Genomic DNA, 27,991 nt, shown 5'->3' on the forward strand with positions numbered 1-27,991 from the left:
CAAAATCTGCGCTTGCTCAAGTCACTTATATAAAATGGTGTGATATTTCTATATAACCTAAGCACATCCTCCTATATACTTTAAACCATCTCTAGATTCCTTATACCTAATAAAATGTAAGTGTTATGTTAATAGTTGTAAATACAATGTAAATGATTTGCAAATAGTGGAGAAAGCAGCAAACTCAAGTTTTACTCTTTGGAACTTTCTGGAATCCCCTCCACAGACAGTTTTGATCCAAGGTTGGTTGAACCTGCAGATGCAGAACCCATGGATATCCTTTAAGACAAATAAATAAATAAACGCCACATGAGGATGTGAGGAACACAAAAAGAAACACACCTGAAGATTTCTGACCAGGGATATTTTTTTTTTAATGAATTATAAATACTTTTTTATTTATCAAAGTTCAAAGAACTCCCAAAGTTACTGAATCTTCATTTTTCAGGAATCATTCATTCTCAGAGCAGACCACCTAGAGAAAAACACATATTTTAGAAAGTCAGGTTTCAAGCATAATGCCAGACCTATGGAGTCAGTGAATTATGATACTAGAAATGAATGCCTCAGCCAAGTACTATTAACTAACTGCCACAATCATTCTAAACCAGTCTTGAAACAAAAGATCTGCATTTTAAAATTCTAGTTTTAACTAAAAACATCACAGAAACTTCAATCCATTACAATGTTTAATCTTTAGAAGTCTTTGTTGAAGTAAAAACTACATAATTATTTATTTTCTCAAAAATATCTCCCCCAAAAGGCTAGGGCAGTTTATTTTTAAAGATATTCAAGAGAAGAGACTTGCAAACACTCCCTACTGATTCAAGTATGTTTGGCAAAGATCCACAAAGTGGAGCAGAAGGTCAGCTCTGTACAAGAGGCATTTCCTGTGGAAAGTTACTCACTCAACCTCAAGGGCAAAGTAAGGGTAACCCTTTTGAAATTCATTTGGAAAGATCAAAAAGACAAGAGTAGCAGAGGATAAGGTTGCTGGTCTAGTCAGTCAGTACCAGGCTTCTCTCCAGACAGCTTGCACCCACCCCCACCCCCAGTCCCTGTCCCAGAAGACGGGAACAACATGCTAGAAAGGTAACAGTAATTTGGGGAGCCATCTCTTCAAGTCTAATGTAAATTCTCCCCTCACCCTAGCTATTTCCTGCATTTGGTTTAGAAAAGATAAGCCTCATCAACAATATAAACATAAACATATAAATTCTCTCTCCTCTAAAAGGCTCAAAGAATACATTTAAAGATAACCAAAACTGAAGGCACTCAACATTTCAAGAAAACAGCACTCTATAGTATTGCTCTTTTGTTACTGACTAAAGTCAGGAGGGGCTACCTGCTGAAAGCCTCTGGGTATAAAGTCCTTGACAGAAGAGACCCTGTCTCTTCTCGTCTTGGCATTTTCTAGAGCCTTAAACAATAGATATCTATTGAACGAATAAATGTTCAAATAGCAGTAATGACCCTTTTCCTTGACTCTCAAGATCGTATTTTCATACATCATCAGTTGTGTGTGTGTGCATGTGTGTGAAATCAGCATATTTTAAGCATACTTTAACCAACTATTAAATTCAATTAAACTTAATAAATAGCCTGGGTATCACATCACCACTCAGTGCCAGTACTTTAATTTCTTTCAATTATTTTAGCCCTCAACTGGGTTCTCCAGGTTCCTCCTGGCTCCTAAAGGGAGAAGATACTAGCTGCCCTTTCCTCTTTGCATTTCTAAGCAGGTTCTAGGTTCCTCTAGTTTCTTTTTCAGTAAAAGAAGCAGTCATAAGATAGAAGTGTCTAAAATCACCACCATCATACACCTATTTTTCCTTAGGAGTAGTTTTCCAGTCTCTGCTTTTGCTCCTATTAAATCTTTAGACAGTTTATATTTAGCATTATCACTGCTACTTCTTCAGCTTAAGCCAGTGGTTCTTAAAGAAAGGGCACTTGAAAATTATCTAGGGGTTTCTGAATCAACAGGTTCAGAGTGCGACCCAGGCCTGTGAAATCTGAAAACATTCCTCAGGTGATTATAAAGTAGACCTGTGGCTGAATGTAGCTTACTTCCATATTAAGCCCAATTTACTGGATTCAAGGTACAATTAAGATCTATCTTATTTAGAAAATAATATTGAAATCTACAAAGGTTTTTGAATTAAGGAATTTTCATGATCATTACTGGGAAGATCTAAGATCGCAAAATCTTCTTCCTTTGAAGCTACCCTCAGAAAAATGTTGTCTAATAGTCTAAGAGGTATCAATTTAGTTAAATTTATCTTGTAACAGTGTAGATAGTAGTGTTGGATTTTACCCTATAGCCACTGACCTGGTTACGTACATCTATGCATTTCAACAACAGGTGTTTGCAATTAGCATCCATAATAAAGTTTTAGGATTGAAGTTCAAGACTATGTGTAATCCTAAATATGAATATGTTGGCAATAAAATCTCATTAAGTGCAAGGAATGAAATGTAAAGCACTTGCAATCTGTAGAGTTAAAAAATCTAGATTCTAGTTTTAACTCCACCACTTATCTGTTCTAAACTTGATCGAGTTTTTTTTTGACCTCACGGTCCCTCCATTTCCCCATGGGGGTTGGGGAAATAGGACACCTGGGACCAGTGCAGGTCCAAACACTTGTTCCTTTTCCAAAAGTATTAGTATGCTGAAAATAAAGATATGACATTTTGAATTCTTAGAAAGGTCCTGGGTGGTTTCTTCTTTTTGTAAACAAGATTCAAAAATACATGATCAGGACATATATTAAACACACTTAAATAGAATGTCTGCTATCTATAACTCCCAAGATATGGCTATTCTGTTCTGGTTTCTCTCTGACAGTTTACAAAGCCAATTCATACATACATCATTTAATCATCATAATGACTCTATGAAGTAATTTAGTCATGTATTATTATCTCTCCTTTACATGTGAGGAAACAAAGGTTCAGAAAATTAATGACTTGCCTTAGACCACACAGTCAGTTAAATATCAGGTCTTTTAAGTCCAAAGCTCCTGCATTTTCACTTATACACAAATGAAGTACCTAGGAATCACTCTCGCTGTCCCAACGACATAAAGAAAACCATGATTATCTTCTGGTCCTGGTGAATATATGCTACTTGTATCAATAATTGTACCACCTTTGTGGTCCACATAACGTCCTAGAGAAAGTTTTGATGCTCCTAAAATCAGCATTTAAAAAAAGTTCCCCTTTTTATCAAGGCAGGCTCTACCCTAAGCAACAGCTTATACAACTGCTTAGGAAGAAAGTTAGATTAGGAACAAGGAAATCATGCACAAATGTTCAGATTCTATGTCTCTGAAATAATCAGTAGGAATACTTATACTTTTTAAGTCCACCTCCCCACAACCATATTTACTTGTTTTACAAAATGATTCACCTTGGGATCTCTTTAAGTAACCATCTAATCTAAAAGACACTTAAGTATATCTTGTATACACAGATCTATCATACCACATATAAAAATCACAAATTATAGTTCCTTTTTATAAATGAAAAAGTGAAATCCAGACAGGATTAATGTCTTGATGAATGTTAAATGTAGCTGAAGTTAAACGCGTGCTAAACTAGACAGCAGGAGGACCAACATGAAGCCTCAGGCCTTGCAGCCTAGACTGTTTTCCACTACGCAGTGATACTTCTTATCAGCTGGGGACAGGTTCCTTATCCCTCCTTTTTCACCACTCAGTGAGGAAGACGGGTCACATGTGAAATTCCAAAGAGGCAGGAAAGAGGTGAGAGGGAAAGAAGCCAGGCTCTCTGCTACTCTCACACTGGTGTGCAGCTCTGGCATTCTCTCTCAGCTATTACTAAGTTCAAGGTGGTGGGGCGGTGCGGGTGCTCCGGGAGTGGGGGTACCAAGCGGAGGGAGTCTGTCTGGGGTCACGGGTTCCCGTTCTAACCTGGCTTACCCACCTCGGGAGTCACTTCACACCTCTAGGACTCAGTTTCCTCATTTACTTATTTATGTAATTAACAACGTCCTATTGAGCACCTATTATGTGCCAGGCACTGTCGCAGGTCCTGGAGATATAACAGTGAGTGAAATAGAAAATTCCTACTATCTCAGAACTTACATTCTAGTTGGAGTAAAGCAATGCAGATGATAAAATAAATATAAAACATGCAGGCAATGGTGTAGAGTAACCACTAGCCACATGTGGCTATTAAAAATGAAAATTAAATAAAACAATAAACTCAGTCCCTCAGTTTTACCAGCCACACTTCAAGGGCTCCGGAGCCACCATGGCTAGTGCCACCTACTGCAGAGCACAGTGTGGGGCATTTTAGCAGGGAAAGCTCTACTGGACAGTGCTGGGACCGAGGGACGGGGAAGGGGTGCTCTTTCAGGTGGAATGTTGAGGGAAAGCCTCTCTAATTTGGAGACTTGAGAAGAGACCTGAATGAACTGAGGGAGAGAGTCAAGTTGCTACACGAAGTTAGAGGTTCCAAACAAAAGAAAATCGTTTATTTGTGGTACTGTTGTATACACATCACTTAAGGTCCCTTTTAGCATTAAAGTCTGAATTCAAAGTTCCTCAAAAAATGGTCTGAAGTTATTAGAATAAAGCGTGATACAAAAGAAATAGCAACAATTCCATTTTGTTTTGCAGAAAGCAATGCTTCCATGAGCTGCCTATTCCATATTTAAAAGGACTTACTGAAGCACAGAATTATAAACAAAAAAAGAGGCCACTGCCCTTTTAGTTCCTTTAAGTCAGACCACTGAATATTTTGAACTTCCTAACCCATGATTCCTTCTGTCTCTAACATAACTCAAAACTTTTGTCAAGCTGTTTCTTGAAAGCTAAATTCTCCCCTTCCCAAATCCACTGAACACCTCTCAATTTATTAGCATCCCTTCCTCCCTACATTAGAAACTGAAGTTATTTTTTTAGTGATACTTAAGCATGTTAGATTAGCCAAGTGAATGACCTTTCAGACAGAATGCTGCCCAGTGACTTCTAAATCTGTAAAGCAATACAGAGAGTTGAAGCAATTAGCTTATGTTACCACCTTCCCAATCAGAAAGTACCATGCTCACCATTTCATATCTTAAATCCCAGGGCTCTCATGCACTCCTTGTGGGCCTCAATTAGGTGTCCACAGTGCTCTTCTCCTTTCTCAATGATGCTATAAAACAAAAGGTACTTGTCATCTAACAAAAGGTACTTGTCATCTAACAAACAAACCTGATAGGCATTAAGCACATTAGTAGCAAATAAGCATGCATGAGAGTGATGAGGAATGATGGGTCTGATGGAATGTAGCTGAGTTTTAAAAAATGCTATTATACCAAATGGCTTTGTTTTTATTGGCTCTTCTGATATTTCCTTGCCCAAGAAGATGTTCCACAGAAAACTAGTTGGGGGGGGGGGGTAAGGAGGGGTCTGATTAGAAGAAATAATTATGCATATCAAATATTAGCTCTAGACAATATCCAAGGAATAATACTGCTATATAATGAAATAGACTGAATAAAAGATTAACGTTAAATGAAGAACAGAAAGAAGAGCTTAATTTTTTGCCTATCATAGAGGAATTAAATTTCTGACTCTGCCCTACATTCAAATACACCTAAATAATTCTACTTTTAATCCCAAGACTCCCAACACAAATAGCAAAAAACACCTGGCAGCCAAGAGCAGCCTGATGAGCCCCACTCATGATGATCAAAGAACTTTTTACTTATAAAATTTACAAAGGAAAGACTTATTTCTGGGGCCTGAAAATGTAGTTTTATCAAAGAATCAAGTTAAGCCGGATTCAATTACAAGAAAATACCGACTCCTGAATATAGATATTTGGGGAGAAGCCACAGTGGTGAGAGGCAATTGATGCAGAAGTAGTTAAAGGGTAGGTTTTCCTTCCGTCTAAAACTTACACATCCTTCAACAGCTCAAGGGCTGTCTGCCTGGGATAGCAAGCTCCTTATGAAAACAGCTGGCCCTCCCTGATCATTTATTGAAGGCTGTAAACACTGTGCTAGGCACGTGATGTTGCTTACAGTAGTAAGCTTTACAGTAATCCTGGAGGCACTACTGTTATTAGGCCCATTTTATAGACATGAGGCAGATATGTTCAATAATTTGCTCAAGGTCACAAAGTTGGTGGACCGGGTTTCAAACCTTGACACTGGATCCCAGGCTCTTAATCATGATACGATACTATATAAAGGTTCAGTAAGCACTTACTGTCACTGTGGAAGCATAATATCAGATTTTAGTCTCAGTTCTCCCTTCAGAGTGTTATTGCAAAGTATTGAATATTAATAAAAAGGACTGAGCTCTCACAACTCTTATTCCCCCACTATGTCACTTACGATTTCTTTACTTTTTATGTGAGGACAAAAAGGGGCTGGAGAAAGTACATTCACATTATCTGAAGATTCCTTCTAAGATTTGTTTCACATAAGAGACTATATATAGTAAGAAAAAACCTTTTGCGGGTTGATGGTAATCTAGATGTACTGTTCTGAACACTATAAAGTCACCTACGTCATAGCCTGGTTGATTTTTAACTCATCTACATAAAGGAGGGAGTTGTAGAGGGGGTCTTCTGTATTGTTAAGAAACGTACCCCGTGTCCTACTATGTTTAAATTTGGGGAGAGATTAACAGAAAACTTCTACTCTTTGATCTTGCTAAATCTTGTATCATAGTCCATACCACGTGGTATAGCAATCATTGGTATATGCCTCCATTAACTTCAAGCATCTCTAAATCAAGTAGCATCTTTACCCATTCCTACCTAAGGCATTACTTGACCCGTAACAGATGCTCAAAAAAACCCTTTGCAGGAAGGAATGAGTGGATGACGCGAGCCCGAGCCAATCTGACCTCTCTCCTGGACTGAGCTAGGGACTCACTCAAGAGACAGCCGACTGCGAAGCCTAGCGGGCCCTCTAACCCTCAACGGCACCGCACGGCAAAGCGAGGTCGCGGGGCAGAGGCGCCCGAGGCAGCGCGCGGAGCCTGCGGCCGCCCCCTCCCCAACTGCGCACTGACCACGCATCGCGAGCCTTCTTGGTTTCCGGGCAGGCGCAGCAGGGCTTCAGCGGCTTCTTCTCCTGCGACTCAGAAGGGGCAGGGCTGGCGGCCGCCAGACCCGGCATTTTTGGCGCCGAAAGCAGCAACTAGCACACCCTGAACTCTCGGTAATTGCCGATTCGCCTGCAGTCACTTCCAACAGGGACTCCAAAAAACAGGAAGTCCTGCCTCCCTCTGACAAATGGGGCGGAAGAGAGGAAAAGAAGGGACTGGGAAAAAGCGCGCGTGCGCGGAAGAGGCTACGTTAGGTACTAAGCCGGGGGCGATTCCGGCGCAGAAGCAGAGGTGAGACGGAAGTGCGGCGGGCTTGGAAATCAGCGAAGAATGAAAGTAAGTAAGGCAGCTCAGAGATCTCGCACCCTACGCCCACTACGAATGTCAAAAACCGAAGCCCAAGAAGGTGAAATGACTTGCCCACGCTGAAGAAGAGAAACCACTGGTGAAAGTCAGTTCTTCTTGAGTAACAGATTCGTTTCCCATGTTTTATGCTCCACATTATCTGCCTTCTTATTGTCCCCCCTCCCCTCCATCGCTGATCCAGTTTAAAGAGTAGCGAAGACTTTTAAACTCTCCAATCTACAAGTTTTGGGGGAGAGGGGGTATTCCCCAACTATTCATGCCTCATCCCACACGCTTTAAATCCTCAGCTAATTGGTGTTTATAGCTCCCTCCAACTGATTGATTTCAGTAGGGAATGTCCAATCATTGGACAAATATACTGGTTAGTAAATCTGAAAAGTGCCTTTCCTTGTCATTTCTCAAATTCAGTTAATACCTACCTACCTACCTAGGTAGCTAAGTAGATTGGTGCCTACGTTATTCGCAATAGAAAGGATATAACCACTGGGTTTTTTCCTGCAGAGAATTTTTGGAGGAAGAATAAACTTTTTTTTAAAATCAGGACTTCTGGACATTGTTTAAATAGCTGCCTAGGGATAGATATTAGGGGTAATCAAACTTTCAGTATCATCTAGGAAGTCTGCTTTTGTATTTCAGAGATTTAGCTCAGGGAATCCTGAGGTGCGTCTGTGAACTGGTGCTGTGTATCTTCCAAGTTACTAAGACTGTCCCCATTTTGTCATCTAAAAACTACTGATAAGCATGATTTTTTACTTCATTTTGGATTGCTATGTTTAACAATACAACACACTGCCCTTACATTCTCCTAAATTCACCCTTATCCACTATTATTAGTTCTTTCAACTAGCTGTTCACCCCCATTGTTCAATATCTTGCTACTCAAACAGTGCTTCTTGAACTAGCAATATCAACATCACTTGGAAATGTAATATGTAATAAACACAGTTCAACAAATCAATGGGGAAAAGAAAACAAACTGGAAAAAAAATAAATTAATAGAAGAGAGTAGAGGAAATTATCTTTATACCAAGGGATGGGGAACAACCTATTTGACAACATTTCAAAAGCACAAATTGTAAGTTAAAAAACTGATGAAGTTAATTTCATGAAAATAAAGGCTTGAGGATTTACAAAGGATGTATTAAGTTAATTAAACTGTCACCCATACCTGCCTCTGCGAGCTAAAGGATCCTTGCCTTGATTTATCTTTGTGTTGATTTCAAAGCACCTAGTATTTGCAAAAATGTTTTACAGCTGTGCTTCAACAGATGTGCAATGGTCAACCAACCTGAATCGGCTCTGACTTGACCACAGGAACAGTTTCTGTGCAGATGAAGCCTGGAAGAGTCCAAAAGTTACCTTTGCTGCATTACTATGCTCAGTCTCTACCCGGGGAGAGACTTGCACTTTGCTAGGCACAATTCATGCAGTGTGCAAAGAAGCATGGAAGACTGCACATGCCCCAGCTGCCCCTGGAAATCTTCGCCCCTTTCCTAGAGCTCTTGACCCTTTAAAATTCCTTTACTTCCCCCACCCCCTGGGGGAGAAGGTATACTTAGAGTGTGAGCTCTCTTTTCTGTATCCCTTGATCAGTTAATACACTTTCTAATCTGCTATACTAAACACAGTTTCATTTGATTGGCATTTGTGACTCTGGGCAAAAGACCCATTGAGGGGGTCGCCAACACATTGGGGATCTGTAACAAAATAAGGAGGCCATTAGACTGAGGTGGCCCTAATGCCATTGCAACCTACATAAGCAAACCAAAATTTAAGCCTATCAATGCCTCAAGGTTACAAAATCAAAATGCTAAAGGCAACCAATCACAAGCTGCTAACTAGGCTTTCCGGTCTCCCACCTTTTTCTATAAAAGCCTCTTATTGATGAAACTTTCCTAACCACTTCTGGTGTGGTGCTGTCTGGTTAGAATCAATTTTTGCTTAAATAAACTCTTAAAAATTTTAATATGCCTCAGTGTCCTGTAACAGATACTGTAGACAAAGTTAACAAATAGATGACAAAATGATAAAAGGTATTTGAAATATCTAAATCCAACAAAGGATTAATGTCTAGAATATTTAAGGAAATTGTAGAAAGTAACAATAAGAGAATTGCAACCCCAGTAGAAAAATAGAGAAGAGATGTGAACAGACAATATATAGAAGCAGAAATATTCATTTTTTGTTTGTTTCTCTGCTTATTTAAGAGAGGAGAATGTGTAGAATACATAGAAGAGAAAACTCAAGGTCAACATGCACAAAAAGAGATGTTTCAAGAGTACAGTCATAAAAATGGAAAATAAAACAAAGAGGTTATCACCTTATACCCATTAGACTGAAATTAGAAAACTGGATAATGCCAAGTACCAGTGAGTATGCAGGAATCCCTGGGAATGCAGACTGGTCTTGCCATTTTCAAAGGCAGTTAGGCAGTATCCAGTTGATTTAAGAATAGGTGCATATCCTATGACTCAGCAATTTTATTCCTGGATCTATATTCTAAAGAACTTTCCAGCAAGTCCACAAAGGAACATGTATGGGGTTCATTGTCACAGCATATTCATGTAACAGGGAACTGGAGGCAATCTGGAGGTGGAGAGGGAAATGTGGAGTACAGGGTCCAAATTAGAAGAAGTTGACAACATGTACACATAGTAACATGGACACATTCTTTAAATAGTGTAGATAGTGGGGAAAAGTCAGAAAGAGAATAGCTACATAGCCTAATACTATTTGCATAAATTTAAAGAAGGGGTACAAGAACACACGTATACATAAGGACACATGTGTGAAATGATTTGCTTTAAACAGAATGGATGCCTATAAGGAGAGGCAAGTGAGGGTAGAGAATGGAGATAAATGAAATAAATAAAGTGTCCTTGCAGGGACCAATGACAACAATGTGTCATGGACAGAGAAGGACAATTAAGTCAGTTATCTGCACCTGAGGACCAAGGAAAACTGCTGGTTGCAGCTTGCTACATGCAGTTTGGAAAACACTGCTTTATGGGGTAGAAATTGAATTTAATTATTTAATATCCTCTCTCACTACACTTTTAGGTAGTGTGGAAAGTTTTATTCTTAGGGTTTAGGTCACTTCCTTGCTTTTAAGAAAAACAGTCATGTTGTCATAAATAGATATTGGGACTTCCTAGAAGGTGTGTGGTCCTCTTGTCATACTCATTTTGGTTCCCCCAACAGTGGTTTTAGCACATGGTAGACACGGCATAAATGCTTTTTACTCAGACAAATTGGTCCCCAAAAGCTTTATTTTGGCCTGTTGCTGCCAAGAATCTAGAAGTACTTTTTTTTTCCATAGAAAGATCTCTCTTACCTTAAATAAGCAGAGAAACAAAGAGAAAATATTGTTCAAGTTTATTTTCCCTTTTAGTACTGTCTAATAACTTTTATTGGTGCTGATAATTATTAATAGAGAAGCCTGATTTTTTAAAATGTGCCCACTTAGAATGAATATTCAATTGAAATGGCAACATAATCTTCAGCTCCAATGCTTTCCAAATATATAGGACTGTTGAGTTTGTGAACCATCATTTAATCTCTACCATAGGTGTGAAAACGAGCAGGACCCTTTGAGGCCCTCCCGGGGCCTAAAGACTTTCCATGTCCCCTGTTTCTTGTTTGTAGGAAAAAGGCTTCCTCCTCCTAGACGTTTGCTGAGTCCCAGAGGACAGATTCATCAAACAGTTAGTGATTAGAACAATAGGGTTACAGGACTCCTAGCCCTTCCTGAAGGCGTACATAACAATCTGATACATATCTGGGCTTGGTTACAGGAAGTAAGGCCCCCACCCAGGTGGGGGTTGATAACTTCGGTCTGAGTACAAGCACCTGGCCCCCAGACTGATTAGAACCAGGAGGCTGATGATCAAGATTACTGGAACACCACCCTGTTACCTTACCACCAACCAATTAAAAAAAAAAAAAAAAGCCCACATCCTGCAGTGCTCCCTGCAAATTTGCCTCGAAAAACTCTTCTCTGAAGCCGAGTTCAGGTCTTTTGAGCTTGAAATGCTCGTTCTCCTTGCTTGGTCCCTGCAATAAACATTTCTCTGTACCAAACAATGACATTTCGGTTTGTTTGGCCTCACTGTGTGTCAGGCACACGAACTTGGGTTCAGTAACAGTTGAACGGATTATCTACATTTATAGATGAGAAAATTGAGGTTCATAGATGGACATGATTTGTTCAAGGTCACATAATGTATAAATAACAGCCCTAAGTCTCCACGTCTTCTCCCTCTAAGGTCTGTGCTCTCACTTAATTTGTCTAAGTGTAAGGTAAATATTTCTTATTTTTAAATTAATCATTGTTCTGTATTTAATTGTGCTACTGAACTTCTTGGTCTAGGAAGTGAACAAGGAAGAAAAGATAAAAATAGCCAAGAGAGGTTAGGCAGTTACGAGAATTGTGATCAGCTGTAAACACAGAGCATAGACCAAAAGACTGAAACAACAGTTTCAGTCTGCAACTGAGAGAAGATTCTTCTTGCTTACTGTCCTTCCCTGCTTCAGTGAAGACGGACTTGCAGTGACCACACTGTGCCCCACCTACACTTCCTTTAACCTGCTGCGTTCAAGATATAAACAAGCCCTAGGTTTCCTCCCTGAGCACTGGGAGTCTTCAACTCTTTCAATAACTGCTTCTTTGGGACGGAATATTCTCCTGCCCTTGAAGAAAAGACTAAAGGGCATTCCTTTCCAAAGTGAAATACTTAGTCATTTATATCCAGCAACTCAAGTCTCTTCTTGTCTCAGAATGGTACAGCTAACCCACACGTGTGTGTTACTTTTTCTTCTTCCTTTTAATTTATGAATAAGTAAACTTTCAGATCAACTACTGATTTTTATGTTAACATGATGCTTTACTTTGCTTGCCTAGCCTAAATGCCTTTAGACTTGTGGGATGGCCTATCTTAGTGAAAGGAAAAGTAGGCGTATAAAACACTGTCATTTAATGTTTCCCATTCTACCCAAGGATAAATTGCAGTAACTCACTTCCCCCGAGAAAAACACAATTTTAGAGAGCTGGCATTAGAGATGAAATTGAGAGTAGGTAGAGTGTGGAGGCTCAATAATGAAAGATTGGATTCAACCATCTGTTTTACAGAGGCAACTCTGAGGTTTGTTGTCAAGTTTTTGCTTCCCAGTTACAATTTTAACCAGCAATACTTAACTATTTTAAGCCTCTGGTGCTCTCTGTTGTTGCTATAATTGCTAAATTAGTAGGCAGCAAGAGTTGCAGTGATGACTGTAATGTGCTTTTTCATAAGTACAGTAAATATGTTATTGTATGGTGCTTTGAGGACACGAACTACAAATGGTCCATGCAGGCATTCTGTCAGTGGGATGACAGCCCTGGTGATGTCACAAACAACGACTAAGTTAGTGCTTTCTGAAGTTCCTCCATGAGAAAGGTACTCTTAGCCATTTTTCATGTCTAACTAACCCCAGGTGTGGAGACTTTAGCAAGGAAGGGCAGGTAGTTGAGCTGGTAGAGAAGGAGTGACACCAAATGCCAGGAAAGGAGAATTGCAAGACTTCAATTCTCACTTGTCTGGTCCTAGGTTCAGCAGTAACGTTGTATCGTATTTATATTTCTGCCTCTGCAAAAAATAGGCTTTCCAAATTCCACAGATAAATAGGTGCTGTACACAATTCTCTATATAGCATTTCCAGAAGTCTGAAAGGTCTGAGATGTTGCCCTGTTTGCCTGCCACAGTTCCATGAATGCTGGTAGAGGCCAGCAAACTGCTGGGTCAGAGATGAAGGATCATTTATTACCTACAGCAGAAGTGGCCAAGTATTAGCATTTTTGCACCAGTTCCCTGAGCCCCAATTCCCACAGGGTGATGTGAAGAAGGCCAGGTGACAGCTACACACTGGGTCACATCACAGGAGAGGAACAGGGAGTTCAGGAAATCCAACTCTTCAATAATGGACAGTGAGAAAGCCTGCCCTTTGCTCAAAGGGAGACACGATCTCTGACTTCTAAGGCTGCAAGCAAACCTGCCCCTGGTTCCAGAGACAGCCACTCTTTCTATTGTTTAAGTTTGTTTCCTACACAAAAGAAAGGGCAACAGCTCCCCTCCTTGCAAGACAAGCAGAAGCATGAGACCCATGGAGTACTGTCTCCATAACAGGGCAAAGTATAACTTTGATTTTGATGAAACTGTATCATTAACCAGCACCCCTTCCCAACCTAAGTTCATAAAGATTACCTATTAGTCGTTTCTTGCTGTGCAGCACTATTACTACAAACTGGGTGGTAATACACATGTACTTTTATCTCTGTTTCTGTGCTTAGACATCTGGGAGCGGCTTAAGTGGCTCCTCTGATGAGGGCCTCACAAACGCAGTCATGATTTTGGCTGAGACCATGGTCTTATCTGAGATTCAACGTGGGGAGGGGGTGGAAAACGCTTCTCATCTTACTCAGGTTGTTGGCAGAATTCAGTTTCTTGCAGTTGTAGGAATAAAGGATTTGGTTTCTTGCTTGCTGTGGATTGGAAGCCACCCTCAGCCCCGCAGCTCTAAGAGGCTACCTGTGGTCTTTGCCACTTGCTTCCTCCAAGCCAGCAAGGGAGAGAGAGCGCAACTCCAGCAAGTGGCCACTGCACTCTCTGTGAGACAATCATGTATGTGCATCTGATCACATTTGATATGTCTGTCAGTCAGCATCTCCTAATATGTTTATCAAGGGGGCTGGCGATTGGCTACTCCAAATAATTTATCTGATAAAGTGAGGAAAAGTCGTCTTTCTGTAGGGGGGACATTCTAGCTGAGACCTGAGATGATGAGTCAGCAGTGATAAAATGGGGGGCAGGGGCAAGAAACATTCTGGGAAGAAGGAACAAAGTGGGGAATGTAGCCATACCCACAGACAGAAAAATATTATCACGCCATTATAGTGTGTTTTTTGTTTGTTTTTGTGTCTGTTTTCTCCACCATTCAGTGAACTGTAGCAATTATCTCAGAATCTTTAATACCTATTTCCTAGTAGGCAGTAAATTTATGTAATAAATGGTTGGATTTAGTCATTTAGGAATCATTTTATTAAGCTTTCACGTACCAGGTACTTCAGAGATTCAGAATGACCATGTAAAGACCTGTTCCCTCAATGAACTCACAACTGTAGGAAGCAAAGTTGCAAAAAATTACTGCTATAGGGTGGTCAATGCTATTGGTGCTATGACAGCACTGGAAGATAAAGCCTCACCCTATTTGGGGTTTGGGGGAAGCTACATAAAGGTGGCAACATTAGCACTGAGTCTTTTTTTTTTAATTGAAGTATAGTCATTTACAATATGTCAATTGCTGGTGTACAGCATAATGTCTCTGTCATACGTACGTATACATATTTTAGTTTTCATATTCTTTTTCATTAAAGGTTATTACAAGAGATTGAATATAGCTCCTTGTGCTATACATAAGAAATCTGTTTTTTATTTTTATATATAGTGGTTAACCTTTGCAAATCTCAAATTCCCAAATTTATCCCTTCCAACCTCCTTTCCCCTGTAGCCATAAAATAATTTACTATGTCTGTGAGTCTGTTTCTGTTTTGTAGATGAGTTCATTAGTGTTCTTTTTTTTCTTTCTTTTCTCTTTTAGATTCCGCATATGAGTGATATCATATGGTATTTTTCACTCTCTTTCTAGCTTACTTCTCTTGGAATAACTATCTCCAGGTCCATCTACATTGCTGCAAATGGCATTATTTTATTCTTTTTTATCCCTGAGTAGTAGTTTTTTTTTGTTTGAGATCAGGTACAAGAGGCCAAGGCTCAGGAGAAGGAAAGAGGCCAGGCAGGCCCAAGTGATTACAGCCCTTAAAGGGCAGCCACCGTCCCTAAGTCCTTGGCCCCCAGCAGCCTGAGACAAGCCTGATGATAAATACAACATCTGCCACTGACCTGGTCAGTGGGCCAAGAAAGCTCCCCATAAGGACAAACCTTCAAGATCTGCCTGTTTTGGTTGTAACAAGCAAGGTCATTGGGTGGCCCTCTGTCCCTCAAGCCAAATCTCACAAGGGGGATAACCGGCCTGCGGCCAGGACTAAAGAAGCCCCCTCCGGTCAGCCACAATGCAAGAGATCTTCATCACTGGGCTGGAGCCACGGGTACAAGTGGATGTGGCAGGTAGGACAATCGCTCTTTGGATACTGGGACCACCTACTCCGTCCTAACTTCCTTCTCCAGACCCTTCTCCTCTAGATTCTCTACCGTCATGGGAGTCACAGGTAAACCTACCTTAAGATCCTTTGCTTCCCCCACCCTTTGCTGTTTATGGGACGAATGCACATGTGCACACTCTTTCTCATGCATGCCAGAATGTCCTAGCCCCCCTTGAGGCCAAGACCTTCTTTACAAGTTGAGAACCCAAGTTATCCTGGGAGAAAGTCCACAAACTTTCACCTCTTTATAACTCTCACTGCTCTCTGGGGAAGGAGAAAAACTTCCAGACCCAGAGGCCTGGGAGAATAAAATTAATCCTGCTGTCTAGGATCAAGTTATTGCAGGGCAAGCAAAGACAGCTGCTCAGGTTGTCATCTCCCTCAGAGATCCTACCTGGCTCCCTAATCAAAAACAATATATGACTTATTTATCTGCTCCCTTACTGAAGAACAGGCCATCCCACATGCAATCCAAAGTCTTGACTTCTTGGCCAAGCGGGGATATAGAGTTTCCAGGTCCAAAACCAAAATGGTCACACAAGAGGTAACTTGTGTAGGTGTTGTTCTGACTGCTGGAAACTGTAAGCCTTTGCCCCTGAATGAAGTCAGGGAATCTTACAACTCCCTAATCCCACTACTTGAAAACAGCTCAGGGCATTTCTCAGACTAACAGTTTCCTGTAGGCTTTGGATCCTTACTATGGGACTATAGCCCAACATCTATATGACGCTTAAGGGACAAAGATGACACAATACCTCTCCAGTGGGGAACTTTCCAACTGGAAGCAATGGAAGAATTAAAAAAATCTCTAGTAAGATCCCTGGCCTTGGGGCTTCCAGATCCCACAAGGCCCTTCCAGTTCTCTGTTCATGAGAAAGGAGGAATAGCCCTGGTGGTCCTCACCCAATGGTTGGGTCCTACCTAACAGTCTATGGGATACCTCTCCACGCAGCTAGATCCCACTGCTTGAGGCTGGCCTTCCTGCCTAAGAGTGTAGGGAGCCCTCTCCACTCTCCTGGAGGAAGCTTTTAAGCTAACTCTGGGGGCCCCTATACAAGCATACGCTAACCATCAAGTTTCTGACCTTTTAAAAGGCAAGGGACATTTCTGGCTCTCAGATGCTCGGCTTCTTAAATAGCAGGCATTCTTGCTGGAAAACCCAGATGTCACTGTCTCTGTTTGTGGGACACTCAATCCTGTTACACTATTACCATTACCAGAGGAGTCTCTTCCCTTTCACCTATGTCATGAGACCCTATCCATTTCTCTAGGAGCTAGAACAGATCTCACTGACCAACCCCTGGAAAACCTTGATGAGATCTGGTTCACTGATGGGAGCCACATATTCTTGTGAACCTCTTAGCGATCTGCGGCTGCTTTCCAAGCAACACTCCGGTGAGACTCTTCCATCGCCCTAGGGGACTATGGATCCCTGTTAGATAAACCTCTTTCTTCAATGTCTCCTGGTTCAAATCTTATCTCTTTTAGGGCCCCCGCCAAACTGTTTTAATACTAATTTATTAGTATTAATAAATATTGGGGGTGTAGGCGCACCCCGTGTCATGTCTCTATGAGACGGGGTGCCCCTCCAGGCCCAGGCCTGTGGGTGGAGGCCCAGTGCACCCTTATCATGTGTCTATGAGCCGGGTTGCCTCTCCACACACATGCTTGTGGTTGGCCGCAAAATGCACCCTTGTCATGTGTCTTAATTGTGTGCACATCCATGCAGGTCTCGGAATGAATCTGCACTCATATCATGTGTCTATTATATGAGGGTACATAATCACACAGGTCTGTGTATGAATATGTATATATGTCATATGTATAGTATGCATTATATACTTATATAGACGTATATAATATCTATACTTATATAGTATGTATATTATATATGTGTATATCCATACATGTCAGGTTTGAATATATATATTTATTTTATATACTCGTGTCTGTGTATGGGTATGTGTATATACGTGTGTGTGTGTGTATATATATATATATATATGTGTGTATATATATATATAATATGTATATCATATAATATTTGTGTATATATACATATATAATATAGTATATGTGTATACTATGTATATTTTATGTGTGTATCTCTATGTGCATGTCATTGCATGGATATATATATATATAAATATAACATATATATACACATCTGTGCTTGGATATGTATATGTTCAATATGTATATTATATAATAGATATGTATGTATGCATTTAATATAGAGATATATAATATGTATATTATATATGTGTATATCATATATATTATATATACACATGTCTGTGTATAGATATATATATAATGTGTATATCATCTAATATATGAATGCATATATAGTATAATATATATAATATAATATCTACATATATAATATGATATACATACATATAAAATATGTATATTCTTTTGGTGTACATCCACCCCCAGGCCTGTCTTACTGAGACCTCAGCTCATACTGGGGACCAATCATCTTTTCTGCTTGTTTGTTTCAGTATAGGTAGAGTTATTTAGAGATCCATCAAGAGGCACGAGAAAGGCCACGACGTGTGGGGGTTGGGTGCCCAGAGTCGAGTTAAAGTAGGCACACATTCCTTAGACAGTGTGGCCATGTCCGAAAAGGGAGAGAGAGGGGGCTGCAGCCTTGGAACTGTCTTGGCACCTGTGGGCACGTTATTCACCTTGCTAACATGTTACAATGGTTGTATAATGGAGGTCAAGATCTACTAGAAGTCAAATCTCCCACCATTTTGAGACTCAAGGCCTGCTGGGGGTTGAATCTTTCACCATTCTGGTGTTAATTACTGTGTTATTACTTGAATGTCTGTGCTCTGCCCCCTTCCTGTCTTATTCCCCCCTCAGAGATTTTACTCCCATCATCTTTTTATGGGGTTGTAAAGGGATGATGGTCCGCCTTCTGAAACCACTTCAGGCTGGGTAGGGGTGTAGACTCTGTGTATCAGGGAGTAAAAAATCTCTGAATGGCCTGATCTAGGGGCCCCAGGGGCAGGACAGCCTTTTGTTTTTGTGTCCTGCGGGTATGGGCCATCATTTGATGTGGGACTATTGTAACCCACTGTTTCCACTGACTTCTGGTATGGGCCATCATTTGATGTGGGACTATTGTAACCCACTGTTTCCACTGACTTCTGATGAATTTTTTTAAAGTTGAAGCACCTTTGTAACAACTTAACAGTTTGTAACAACAAAAAGACTTAAAAGGCATGGTTAAACAACTGTAATTGATACAGATTTGTTTGTAATTACTAGAATTATGACTGATTATATTTAACTTAACATATTAAATCATCCTAATATCTGAGATGTGTTAGGTTTTCTATAAAACATCTTAAAGTTAGCTGGGGCTACAGAGAACTTTTTGAATTTGTTAGATATTTAAAATCCTGATTATGTATGAAAACTTTTCTTTTTTTCGTAGTTTTTTTTTTAATGAAACTCTTACTGAAAACATACATCTTACTTTCCTACTGTATATGAAATACTTATTTTGGGAGCTTTAATTACATATATTATCATTTTAACCCTCAAAAACCTTAAATCTCTGGTAAAAACCAAGAAGCAAGCAATTGTGAACTGGTTGTCATATCACCATTTCCTCACTGGAATCTTATGTTTTTGTTTTTTTCTTTCCTAAAGCAAAGGTAGATAAACTTAGATCTTCCCAGTAATTAATGTTTTAATATTTTATAAATGACACAGATAGTCAGTGAACTTTTTAACTTAGTTTTAAGTTTTAAGTACCAAAATTTGGAGAGACACTTTTAGGTAGATATTTTCAAAAGAAAATTCCTATAGAGTTTACCCCAAATCTCTTTTTTTGTTTACTTTTTGGAAGTTTTTTTACACTGAGTTACTTTTTTTGTTGACAAATTTGTAACAGATATAATAAAGTTTTGCTTGATCTCTAGGAAGCCTAGGCACAACTGAACTATTATACTTAACACTGATGTCTCTAAAGGCATGTTTATATTAATTAAACCAAAAAGCTTAAGCTAGCTTCAATACCAATACCAGTACTGAATCTTTTTAGATAATGTGAACCTGAAATTTATTTTAGCCAATTTTCTCTATGTTTGAGTATTTATATAAGTACATAATTTCCTTTCAGCTAATTAAAGAGCTCTTTTACCATGTAATTTTGCCAATATTTAATTTTGTCATTAATTTAACCATTTAATTTTGCCAATGAGCAGGATGTAGTTAGGGCTGTCATCGCCCTCTACATCCCAAAGACTTGGGGTCCTATGACTAGAGGGGGGAATGTTAAGTGGTTTAGATAGAAATAAGCCCTGGGACAGGAAGGGGGAAGGAACAACCCAGAACACAAGGAACCTGAGCTCCCAATCAACCAGAGCACAAGGAACCTGAGTTGTCAATCAATCAATCCCTAGGCCTGGGGGTGGAGGTGCACCCTGTGTTGTGTGTCTATGAGTTGGGGTGCCCCTCCAGCCCCAGGCCTGGGGGTGGAGGCACACCCTGTGTCATGTGTCTGTGAGAAAGAGTGCCCCTCCACACACAGGCCTGGGGGTGGAGGCAAAGTGTACCCATATCATGTGTCTGTTAACCAGGTGCACATTTATACACAGATCTGGGTATGGATGTGCATCTATATCATGTGTCTATTATATGGGTGCACATAAATACACAGGTCTGTGTATGGACATATATATATATAATTTGTATATTATGTAATATATGTACATATAAATACAATATATACATATATTACATGTGTATATCCATACACGTCAGTGTATGAATATCTATATTATATGTATCATATATACACGTCTGTAATAAAGAAAATTATTGAAGGTATTACAAATTCACTGTTCTAGAATAAAAGACTTAAGAGATACCAAAATGCAATGTGAAGACTTCTTTTGGATATTTTGATGAGAACCAAGTATTAATGACATCTTAGACTTAACTAGAGAAATTTGAATATGAGATATGAAGGAATTTTAAGTGTGACAATGGTGACTAAGTTAGAAATCCTTATCAGTTTTAGATGCTGATTAATTTAAGGGTGACCAATGTCTGGGATTTGTTTTAAAATACTCAAGCAAAAAACGGGTTAGGAGAGAAGTCAAACTGGATTGGTAAAATGTTGATAATTGTTGATTCTTGGTGCTGGTTAGTGAGGGCTCATTACCAAAAGTGGGTTCACTTTTGCCTATGTTAAAAATTTTCCCTAGAAATTTTATGAAGCAGAATCAGTGCATACTACACCACATCACATACAGCTGATTTAAAGCCCAGCAGCAGCAGCAGCAGCAGCAGCAGGAGGATCAACAGTTATTAATTACCCAACCCACTTCAAACGCAGATACCCGGGGCCAGAGCTCCTAGTGTGCCTAAGCCCAAGGTTAGAGCGCGATTCTCAGCTCCAAGAACAAGTCCCGTGAAAAGGGGATGTCTGAAATAAAAGCCCGGAACTATTCTAGAAGGTTCTGAGATTTCCCAAGGATTTCCTAAAGAGCCGACGGAGTGTTACTAACAAATTGCTTCTGGATTTGAGCAGCAGCCGTTTCCCCAGTCTGCGGCCAAACGGCGTAGACCTTGGGTGGGCGTCCTAAAACTCGCGGCTAGGTCTCAGAAGCGTAGTGGGAAGTGAGGCCGTCCCTCCCAGCCCCACTCTTCCCCTCTCCGATCCCCTCCCTAGGCCTGCCCCCTCTGGCCCACCTTCCTTCCTTCCCCTTCCCTTCCCCCACCCCTCAAAGCTCCTGGGATCTGCGCTTTCCAGTCCTTCCGCTCCTGCGCCTCGCCCCAAGGCTTACTATCGTCATCGCGCTCCTCCCCTCCCACGCCAGCCCCGCCCCTCCCCTCACGAGCCCCGCCCTGTACGTTCACCTAGCCCCTCCTCTCCCGCTCCTCACCCCGCCCCTTCCTGTCGTCACCCGGCTCCTCCTCTCCCACGCCAGCCCCGCCCCTCCCTTTTCCTTTAGCTCTGTAACCTCGCCAGGTCCTTCCCCTCCAGCGCTTCCCAGGAGTTACCATAGCTACGGTGCACAGAGCAGCTAAGTCTCACTAGTTTATACCGGCTAGCCACAGTGAAGAGCCGGCACTATGAGTCACACAGTGACCATCGAGGAGCCCCAGGCCAAGCCGCAGGTGTCTCAAACCCGGTGGTGCGGAGGGAGATCGGGGGCCTGGGGCAACGTCTCTGCCAATCGAACGTATGATTTCCTGTACGGTAAGGGCGGCTCCAGACGTCCCTCCTGAGTTGTCGACTCCTGGGCCATATAGGCTTCGAGACGGTGGGACCTGGTCAGAAGCGCGGTCGACAAGACAAGCCTCAGGACAGATTCCCTTGCCCGCGGTTGTGTTTTTTTGGGTGGGAGCAGCTTCAAGCCCTCCAGGTGGCGGTGCTCTCTGAGGCGTCTTGGAAGCCACAGGTGTGCTCTGCTTCTCAGAGCACCCAGCGGGGCCACCTGACTCTTCTTTCCTACTAACTTGCGCTAAGCGATTTTCCTAAAACCAGTTCTTGGGATTTTGGTATCCAGTAAAGTGCAATGATTTGCAGGCTTGGAGATTCACTTAATACGCCTGCTTTCAAATTGCATAAAATGCCCAAATAGAATGACCTTCCCGCTTCCATTCTCTGGGCAACTCCAAATTTGGCATTCTAGTGAAGAAGGGCTAGTTTATCTCACCTTTGTTTTTAGGTTTCCCTTTTTCTTTAACCTTATTTTTATCCATCAAAATATCTTTTATAAACTAGGTCCGCTAGTTCCTTTAGGCCAGTAAAGCCCCAGTTTATTTTAAAGCCCTGGCTTTATGTTCATTTATGTTCTGTCTCTTCTACTAGACCGTAATTTCCCTGAGTTCTTTAAGTTCTTCCGTACATTTTTGTAGCCTTCTCAGCACCTATTCCAGTACTGGTACTTATGTGCCTAATAATTTATTGAGAATTATTTGTTGAGTGATTGAATTTAGTACTACAATAATTATAATCAGTAAAGCATGATTTTTTCCCCCAGTTTTGCCCTCTGTAGCCCCACCCTCTTCACCTGAATCTTGTATTCCTTTTAACCATGTGGTATCTCCTCTGGGATTCCCAGGGTCTCCTTTGGATGGGAATCTTTAAGGTAGCCATTTCCTGGCGTTGGGAATGTGTGATGATTGCTTACATCTGTACATTTGTTGGTGAATTAGTAGCCATGCTACTGTCCTGCTAATTAAAGTCTTTTAAATATGATATATTTTCCCCAGCTTCCAAAAATATTTTAAAATACTTTCTGAGTTTATCATGAGCTCTTTCTTCCTTTCTTTCCCCCCAGAATCTGCAATTTTTTATACTGTTCCCTAAAAGAAATCATTATGTCTTGAGTTTTGAAACACTTCCTCTCTCTCACCATTATTTGGTTGTGACAACTTCTATGTTAGAACTGTTTCCACAACACAGGCAAATTGGTTGACGGGCTCTTTCATGATTTTCATGGGAAAATTTCCCCCATAAAATTCACGGGCTTTTGATAACATTAAGCCTGGGGCTAGAAGGATTCGTGTTCAAATCTTAACTGCCAATCAATAAGTTGCTAATTTCTTTATTTTATTTTTTAATTAATTTCGTGGAGTATAGTTGATTTACCATATTGTGTTAGTTTTAGGGATACAGCAAAATGATTCAATTACATATATTTTTCAGATTATTTTCTATTATAAGGTTATTAAAAGATATTTAATATACAGTAAATCCTTGTTACTTATCTATTTTATGTAAAGCAGTTTATATCTGTTAATCTCATACTTCTAATTTATCCCTCCCCACTCCCTTTCCCCTTTGATGAGTATAAATTTGTTCTCTGTGAGTCTTCTGTTTTGTATATAGATTCATTTATATTATTTTTTAGATTCCACATATAAGTGACATCATATGATATTTGTCTTTCTCTGTCTGACTTACTTCACTAAGTAATATTCTCTGGGTCCATTCATGTTGCTGCAAATGGCAATATTTCATTCTTTTTAAAGGCTGAGTTAGATTCCATTGTGTGTATGTACGTGTATGTATAAATGCCACATTTTCTTAAGCCAGTCATCTGTTGATGGGCACTGGTTTCCTTCCATGTCTTGGGAATTGTAAATACTGCTTCTGTGAATGATGAGGTGCAGGTATCTTTTCAAATTAGAGTTTTCATTTTTCTGGATATATACCCAGGAGTGGGATTGCCAGATCATGTGCTAGCTCTATTTTTAGTTTTTAAAGGAGACTTCATACTGTTTTCCACGGTGGCTACACCAATTTACATTCCCACAGTGTAGGAGGGTTCCTTTTCTCTGCACCCTCTCCAGCATTTATTATATGTAGACTTTTTGGTGATGGCCATTTTGACCACAGTGAGGTGATACCTTACTGTGGTTCTGACTTGCATTTCTCTGATGGTTGGTGATGAGCATCTTTTCAGTGCCTGTTGGTCATTTATGTCTTCTTTGGAAAAATATCTATTTAGGTCTTCTGCTCATTTTTTGATTGAGTTGTTTGTTCAATATTGAGGGGTTTTTTTTTTTGGTATATAGATTCATTTGTATTATTCATTTGTATTTATGAGCTGTTTGTGTATTTTGGTTGTTAACCCCTTGTTGGTTGTTCCTTTGCAAATATATTCTTCCATTCTGTAGGTTGTCTTTTCATTTTGTTGATGTTTTCCTTTGCTGTGCAAAAGCTTTTCAGTTTGATTAGGTGCTACTTCTTTATTTTTGTTTTTATTTCTTTTGCCTTTGGAGACTGACCTAAGAAAATATTGCTACAATTTATGTCAGAGAATGTTTTGCCTGTGTTCTCTTCTAGGAGTTTTATAGTGTCATGTCGTATATTTAGGTCTTCAGAGCATTTTGAGTTTATTTTTGTGTATTACGTGAGGAAGTGTTCTAACTTCATTGATTTACATGTAGCTGTCCAACTTTCCCAACACTGCTTGTTAAAGAGAACGTCTTGTCTCTATATTCTTAGCTCCTTTGTTGTAAATTAATTGACTGTGAGTGCATGGATTTATTTCTGGGCTCTACTCTGTTCCATTGATCTATGTGTCTTTTCTTGTGCCAATATCACACTGTTTTGGTTACTGTAATATTATAGGATAGTTTGAAGTCTGGAATGGTTATGCCTCCAGTTTTGTTCTTTTTCTTCAGGACTGCTGGGGCTGGGGGTCAGGGTGTTGTGGCTGCAGGAACTGGGGTGGCTGCTCTGCCACCTGAGATCTGGGCTGCCTTTGTGGCAGTCTTCTCCCAGGACCTGTCTGCCGCAGATCTGGGGCTAGGCTGTGGTGTGGACTGGGCAGAGCCGGGGCATTCTTGTTGGGAACAAACCACTGTGTACTCGTGCCCAGGGCCTGTCTGGCTGAGGTTCAGTGCTCCACTGCTGCGTGTTCTTGTGGTGCTGCCCGCTGCCTGCGCTTACCATGTCTGCCCGTGTGCGCACTGATAATGGGCGCCACAGCTCGCCTTGGATCACACCACAGGCCCTCCGCATAACTAGACCGAGTCTCTGCCCAAATCTCACACCAGGCTGTGGTGTTAAGTGAATGGGGCCAGGGTGTCTGCCCCTTCAGACTGGGGAGTGCCACAGGGTGGCAGCCACCAGTGCAAGTCTCTCTCGGCCCTGATTGTTAGCAAGCATGCACTCCTTGTTGGTAGAGTCTAAGCTTTTCCAGTTCTTCTGTTTGTCTCAAAGGACTTCCCAGCAGGTAAGGGGGCTTGTCTCCTCCGTGCAGGATCCCAGGACAAGGGTGCCCAAATTGTGGCTCCACTCGCTGGCTCTCTGGGGCAAAGATCCACCTGTGTGGACCATCTCTTCCTTCCTGGTCCTTCCCAGGGGTGCAGGTCTCTACTCTACTCCCCCCATCCTACCCAGTTATGTGGAGTTCTTCCAGCTTTGGTTATATAGCAGTTCTTCTGCCGGTTTCCTGTTAGTTTTCCATGAGGATTGTTCCACATGTAGATGTATTTTTGATGTGTTTGTAGGGAGAGGTGAGCTTCACCTCCTCCTACTCCAGCATCTTGTCCCCCCAGTTGTTGACTTCTTGAAGCCTCGGTTTCCTTGCCTATAAAATGGAGGCCTAGGGCCTGCCTCATTGGGTTTTTGTGAGATTAAAAGGAATATTGCATATGAAGCACTTGATATTTGTCTAGGAGTGAGCAAGTGATAACCTGGTGCCTGCTACTACCTGGGCATCTCAGAGGCCTCTCTACTGTCTTTTGAGCACTGATTTTGAGCAGAGTTGTAGGATACATTACAGAATGTATAGTCATACATCATACAATATTGTGTGTCATTATCTTCTGTAGATAGCAAGAATGTTTCTGTAGATGTGTCCGTATACTCCTTATGGAAGTAAGAGGAGAATGGTTTATTACTTATTATTCAGACTTAGGGGAAATGTGGGTGAAACTAATTTCAGATGAACAGCACAATTGCAACCATTGACCCAGTGATATCTTTTAAATCACTTAAAACAAAATAATGTGGAAATTTCACTTTGCCCCATACTATTCCCAGTATATCAGAGATGTTGAAGCTATATTCTTCCTTCTGTTTAAACAAGTGTATTCATTCTGCCTTCAAAGTAAGTAGCCTATAATTTGAGGACATAAAATCTGGCCTCTTCATTCCTGATAAGCCCAGTTTCCATCGCTTCTCAACTTAACTCACAGAGGTAGATTTGGGTGATGCAGCTAAAGAAGTCTATATCTAAAGGCTCATGACTCCCCAGTGTGTATCCACAGTCTAGACTTCTCTCCCAATCTCTAGACTTGTATATCAGATTGCCTACTTTACATCCCACTAGGATATATAACAGACACCTCAAACATGCTTTTCTAATGTTATCCCCACAAGCCTGCTCCACCATAGGCCTTCCTATAACAGTTGATGCCAGCCCCATCCTCTAGTTGCTGAGTCAAAAAATCGTGGAGCCATCATTGCATCCTCTGTCTCTCTCACACCATGCCAGTCTGTTCACAAGTACTTTTTGCTCTGCCTTGAAGATATATGTAGAATCCTGCCACTTTATTACGTCTGTTGTTACCATCATAGTGCAAACCACCATCGTCTCCCCCAGATCACTGTCTGAACCTCCTCATAGGTCTCTATGTCTCTCCTGTTGCTTTCGTGCAGTCTTCTTACCTGGGCAGCCACAATGAGTATTTTAAAACATCAGTCAGATTTTGTCACTCCTTGCCTCAGAATCTTACAGAGGGTCCTCATTTCACTCAGATTAAAAGCCAAAGTCTCTTCAGTGGCCTGCAAAGTCCTATGTGATCTAGGCCCCTGGTAACTTCTCTGTGTTTCATCTACTCCTCTTCCCTCTCACACTGTTTCAGCTATACTGATCTCTTTGGTGTTCTTCAGCCATATCAGGCATGCTCCCGTCCTAGGGCCTTCACTCTGTTTCCTCTGCCTGTAATGCTCTTTCTCCAGGTGACATAGAGCTGACCCCTGGCTTTCAAGTCTCCTTAGCCGTCACCTCCTCAGTGAGGCCTGCCCTGACCACCCTCTGTAAAACTGCAACCCATTCTCCCTTACTCTGCTCTCCTCTTTGGTTTGTTAGTAGCACTTATTACCTCTAACATACTATATAATTTTCTCATTTGTTATGTTGTTGTTTATTCTCTCTCACCCATGAAGGCAGGAATCTACCTTTTTGCTGATGTGTTCCAAGCACCTAAAACACAATAGCCAGTCAAAAAAATTTTTTCCTGAATGAAGGAATAAACAGAGTCTGAGCCTCCTGTTGCTTTTCAAACTTGGTGGGACTATCAGATGTCTGCATCCAGTAAATCATTTGTGTTGGGTAACCGAGGAGTTACTAGGTTCTGGAAATTAACTCATCATCTGAATTCAAGAGAGACTTATTTCTAAATCACAATACCAATTTATTAATTTCTGTGGAGAAATATATGTTACTAGTCTAGACTAGTTGGTCAGGATATTTGTTTCTCAAGAGATGTGTACTTAAGAATAAGTCTCAAGTCATGTGTACTTGAGAAATCAAAGTCTGTATCAGACGGCCACTTGTGAATTTAATGTCACAGCGTTGGATTTTAAGAGGTGGTATAATCAATCATGAATATTCTTCGTCACTTTAAAGACAGATCTAACAAATACTACTTATAACAGCAGGACAGTCTTTTGTTGAACTTTGGAGAAATAACTTAGTCCCATCTTAAGGGATGAATTCTGAAGATCGCTGATCTTATGTCTTATTAGAGAGTGACATTTTCTTACTCTGTCTACCAGTTCTGGGTGATACACTGTTAAGAGTTTGTATCTTCCCTGTGAACTGAATGTGGGAGGTAGTACCCAAATTTATTGTCTGTTTCA

At 40.7% G+C, this 27,991-nt stretch overlaps 2 protein-coding genes across 4 annotated transcripts in view; one reads left to right on the top strand and one right to left on the bottom strand.

The window, feature by feature from the left end:
• Positions 1 to 349: 349 nt before the first annotated feature.
• On the bottom strand, positions 350 to 7,269 carry LOC106730356 (cytochrome c oxidase copper chaperone). The gene is made up of 3 exons (XM_014564132.2): positions 7,038 to 7,269; positions 5,075 to 5,163; positions 350 to 475 (listed from the first exon to the last, which is right to left on the bottom strand). Exons 1-2 carry the CDS (start codon positions 7,142 to 7,144, stop codon positions 5,079 to 5,081), a joined length of 192 nt encoding a protein of 63 aa, XP_014419618.2. The 5' UTR covers positions 7,145 to 7,269; the 3' UTR covers positions 350 to 475; positions 5,075 to 5,078.
• Positions 7,270 to 21,735: 14,466 nt separating this feature from the next.
• The window catches only part of CFAP91 (cilia and flagella associated protein 91), a 70,843-nt gene continuing 64,587 nt past the window's right edge, over positions 21,736 to 27,991 (top strand). For all 3 annotated transcript variants that reach the window (XM_014564134.2, XM_032479943.1, XM_032479947.1), the window contains exon 1: positions 21,736 to 21,862. In XM_014564134.2, coding sequence (XP_014419620.2) covers positions 21,736 to 21,862 — 127 coding nt within the window. The remainder of the gene's footprint in view (positions 21,863 to 27,991) is intronic.

This window comes from Camelus ferus, chromosome 1 (assembly GCF_009834535.1).
Source record: "Camelus ferus isolate YT-003-E chromosome 1, BCGSAC_Cfer_1.0, whole genome shotgun sequence".
Taxonomy (NCBI): Eukaryota; Metazoa; Chordata; class Mammalia; order Artiodactyla; family Camelidae; genus Camelus; species Camelus ferus.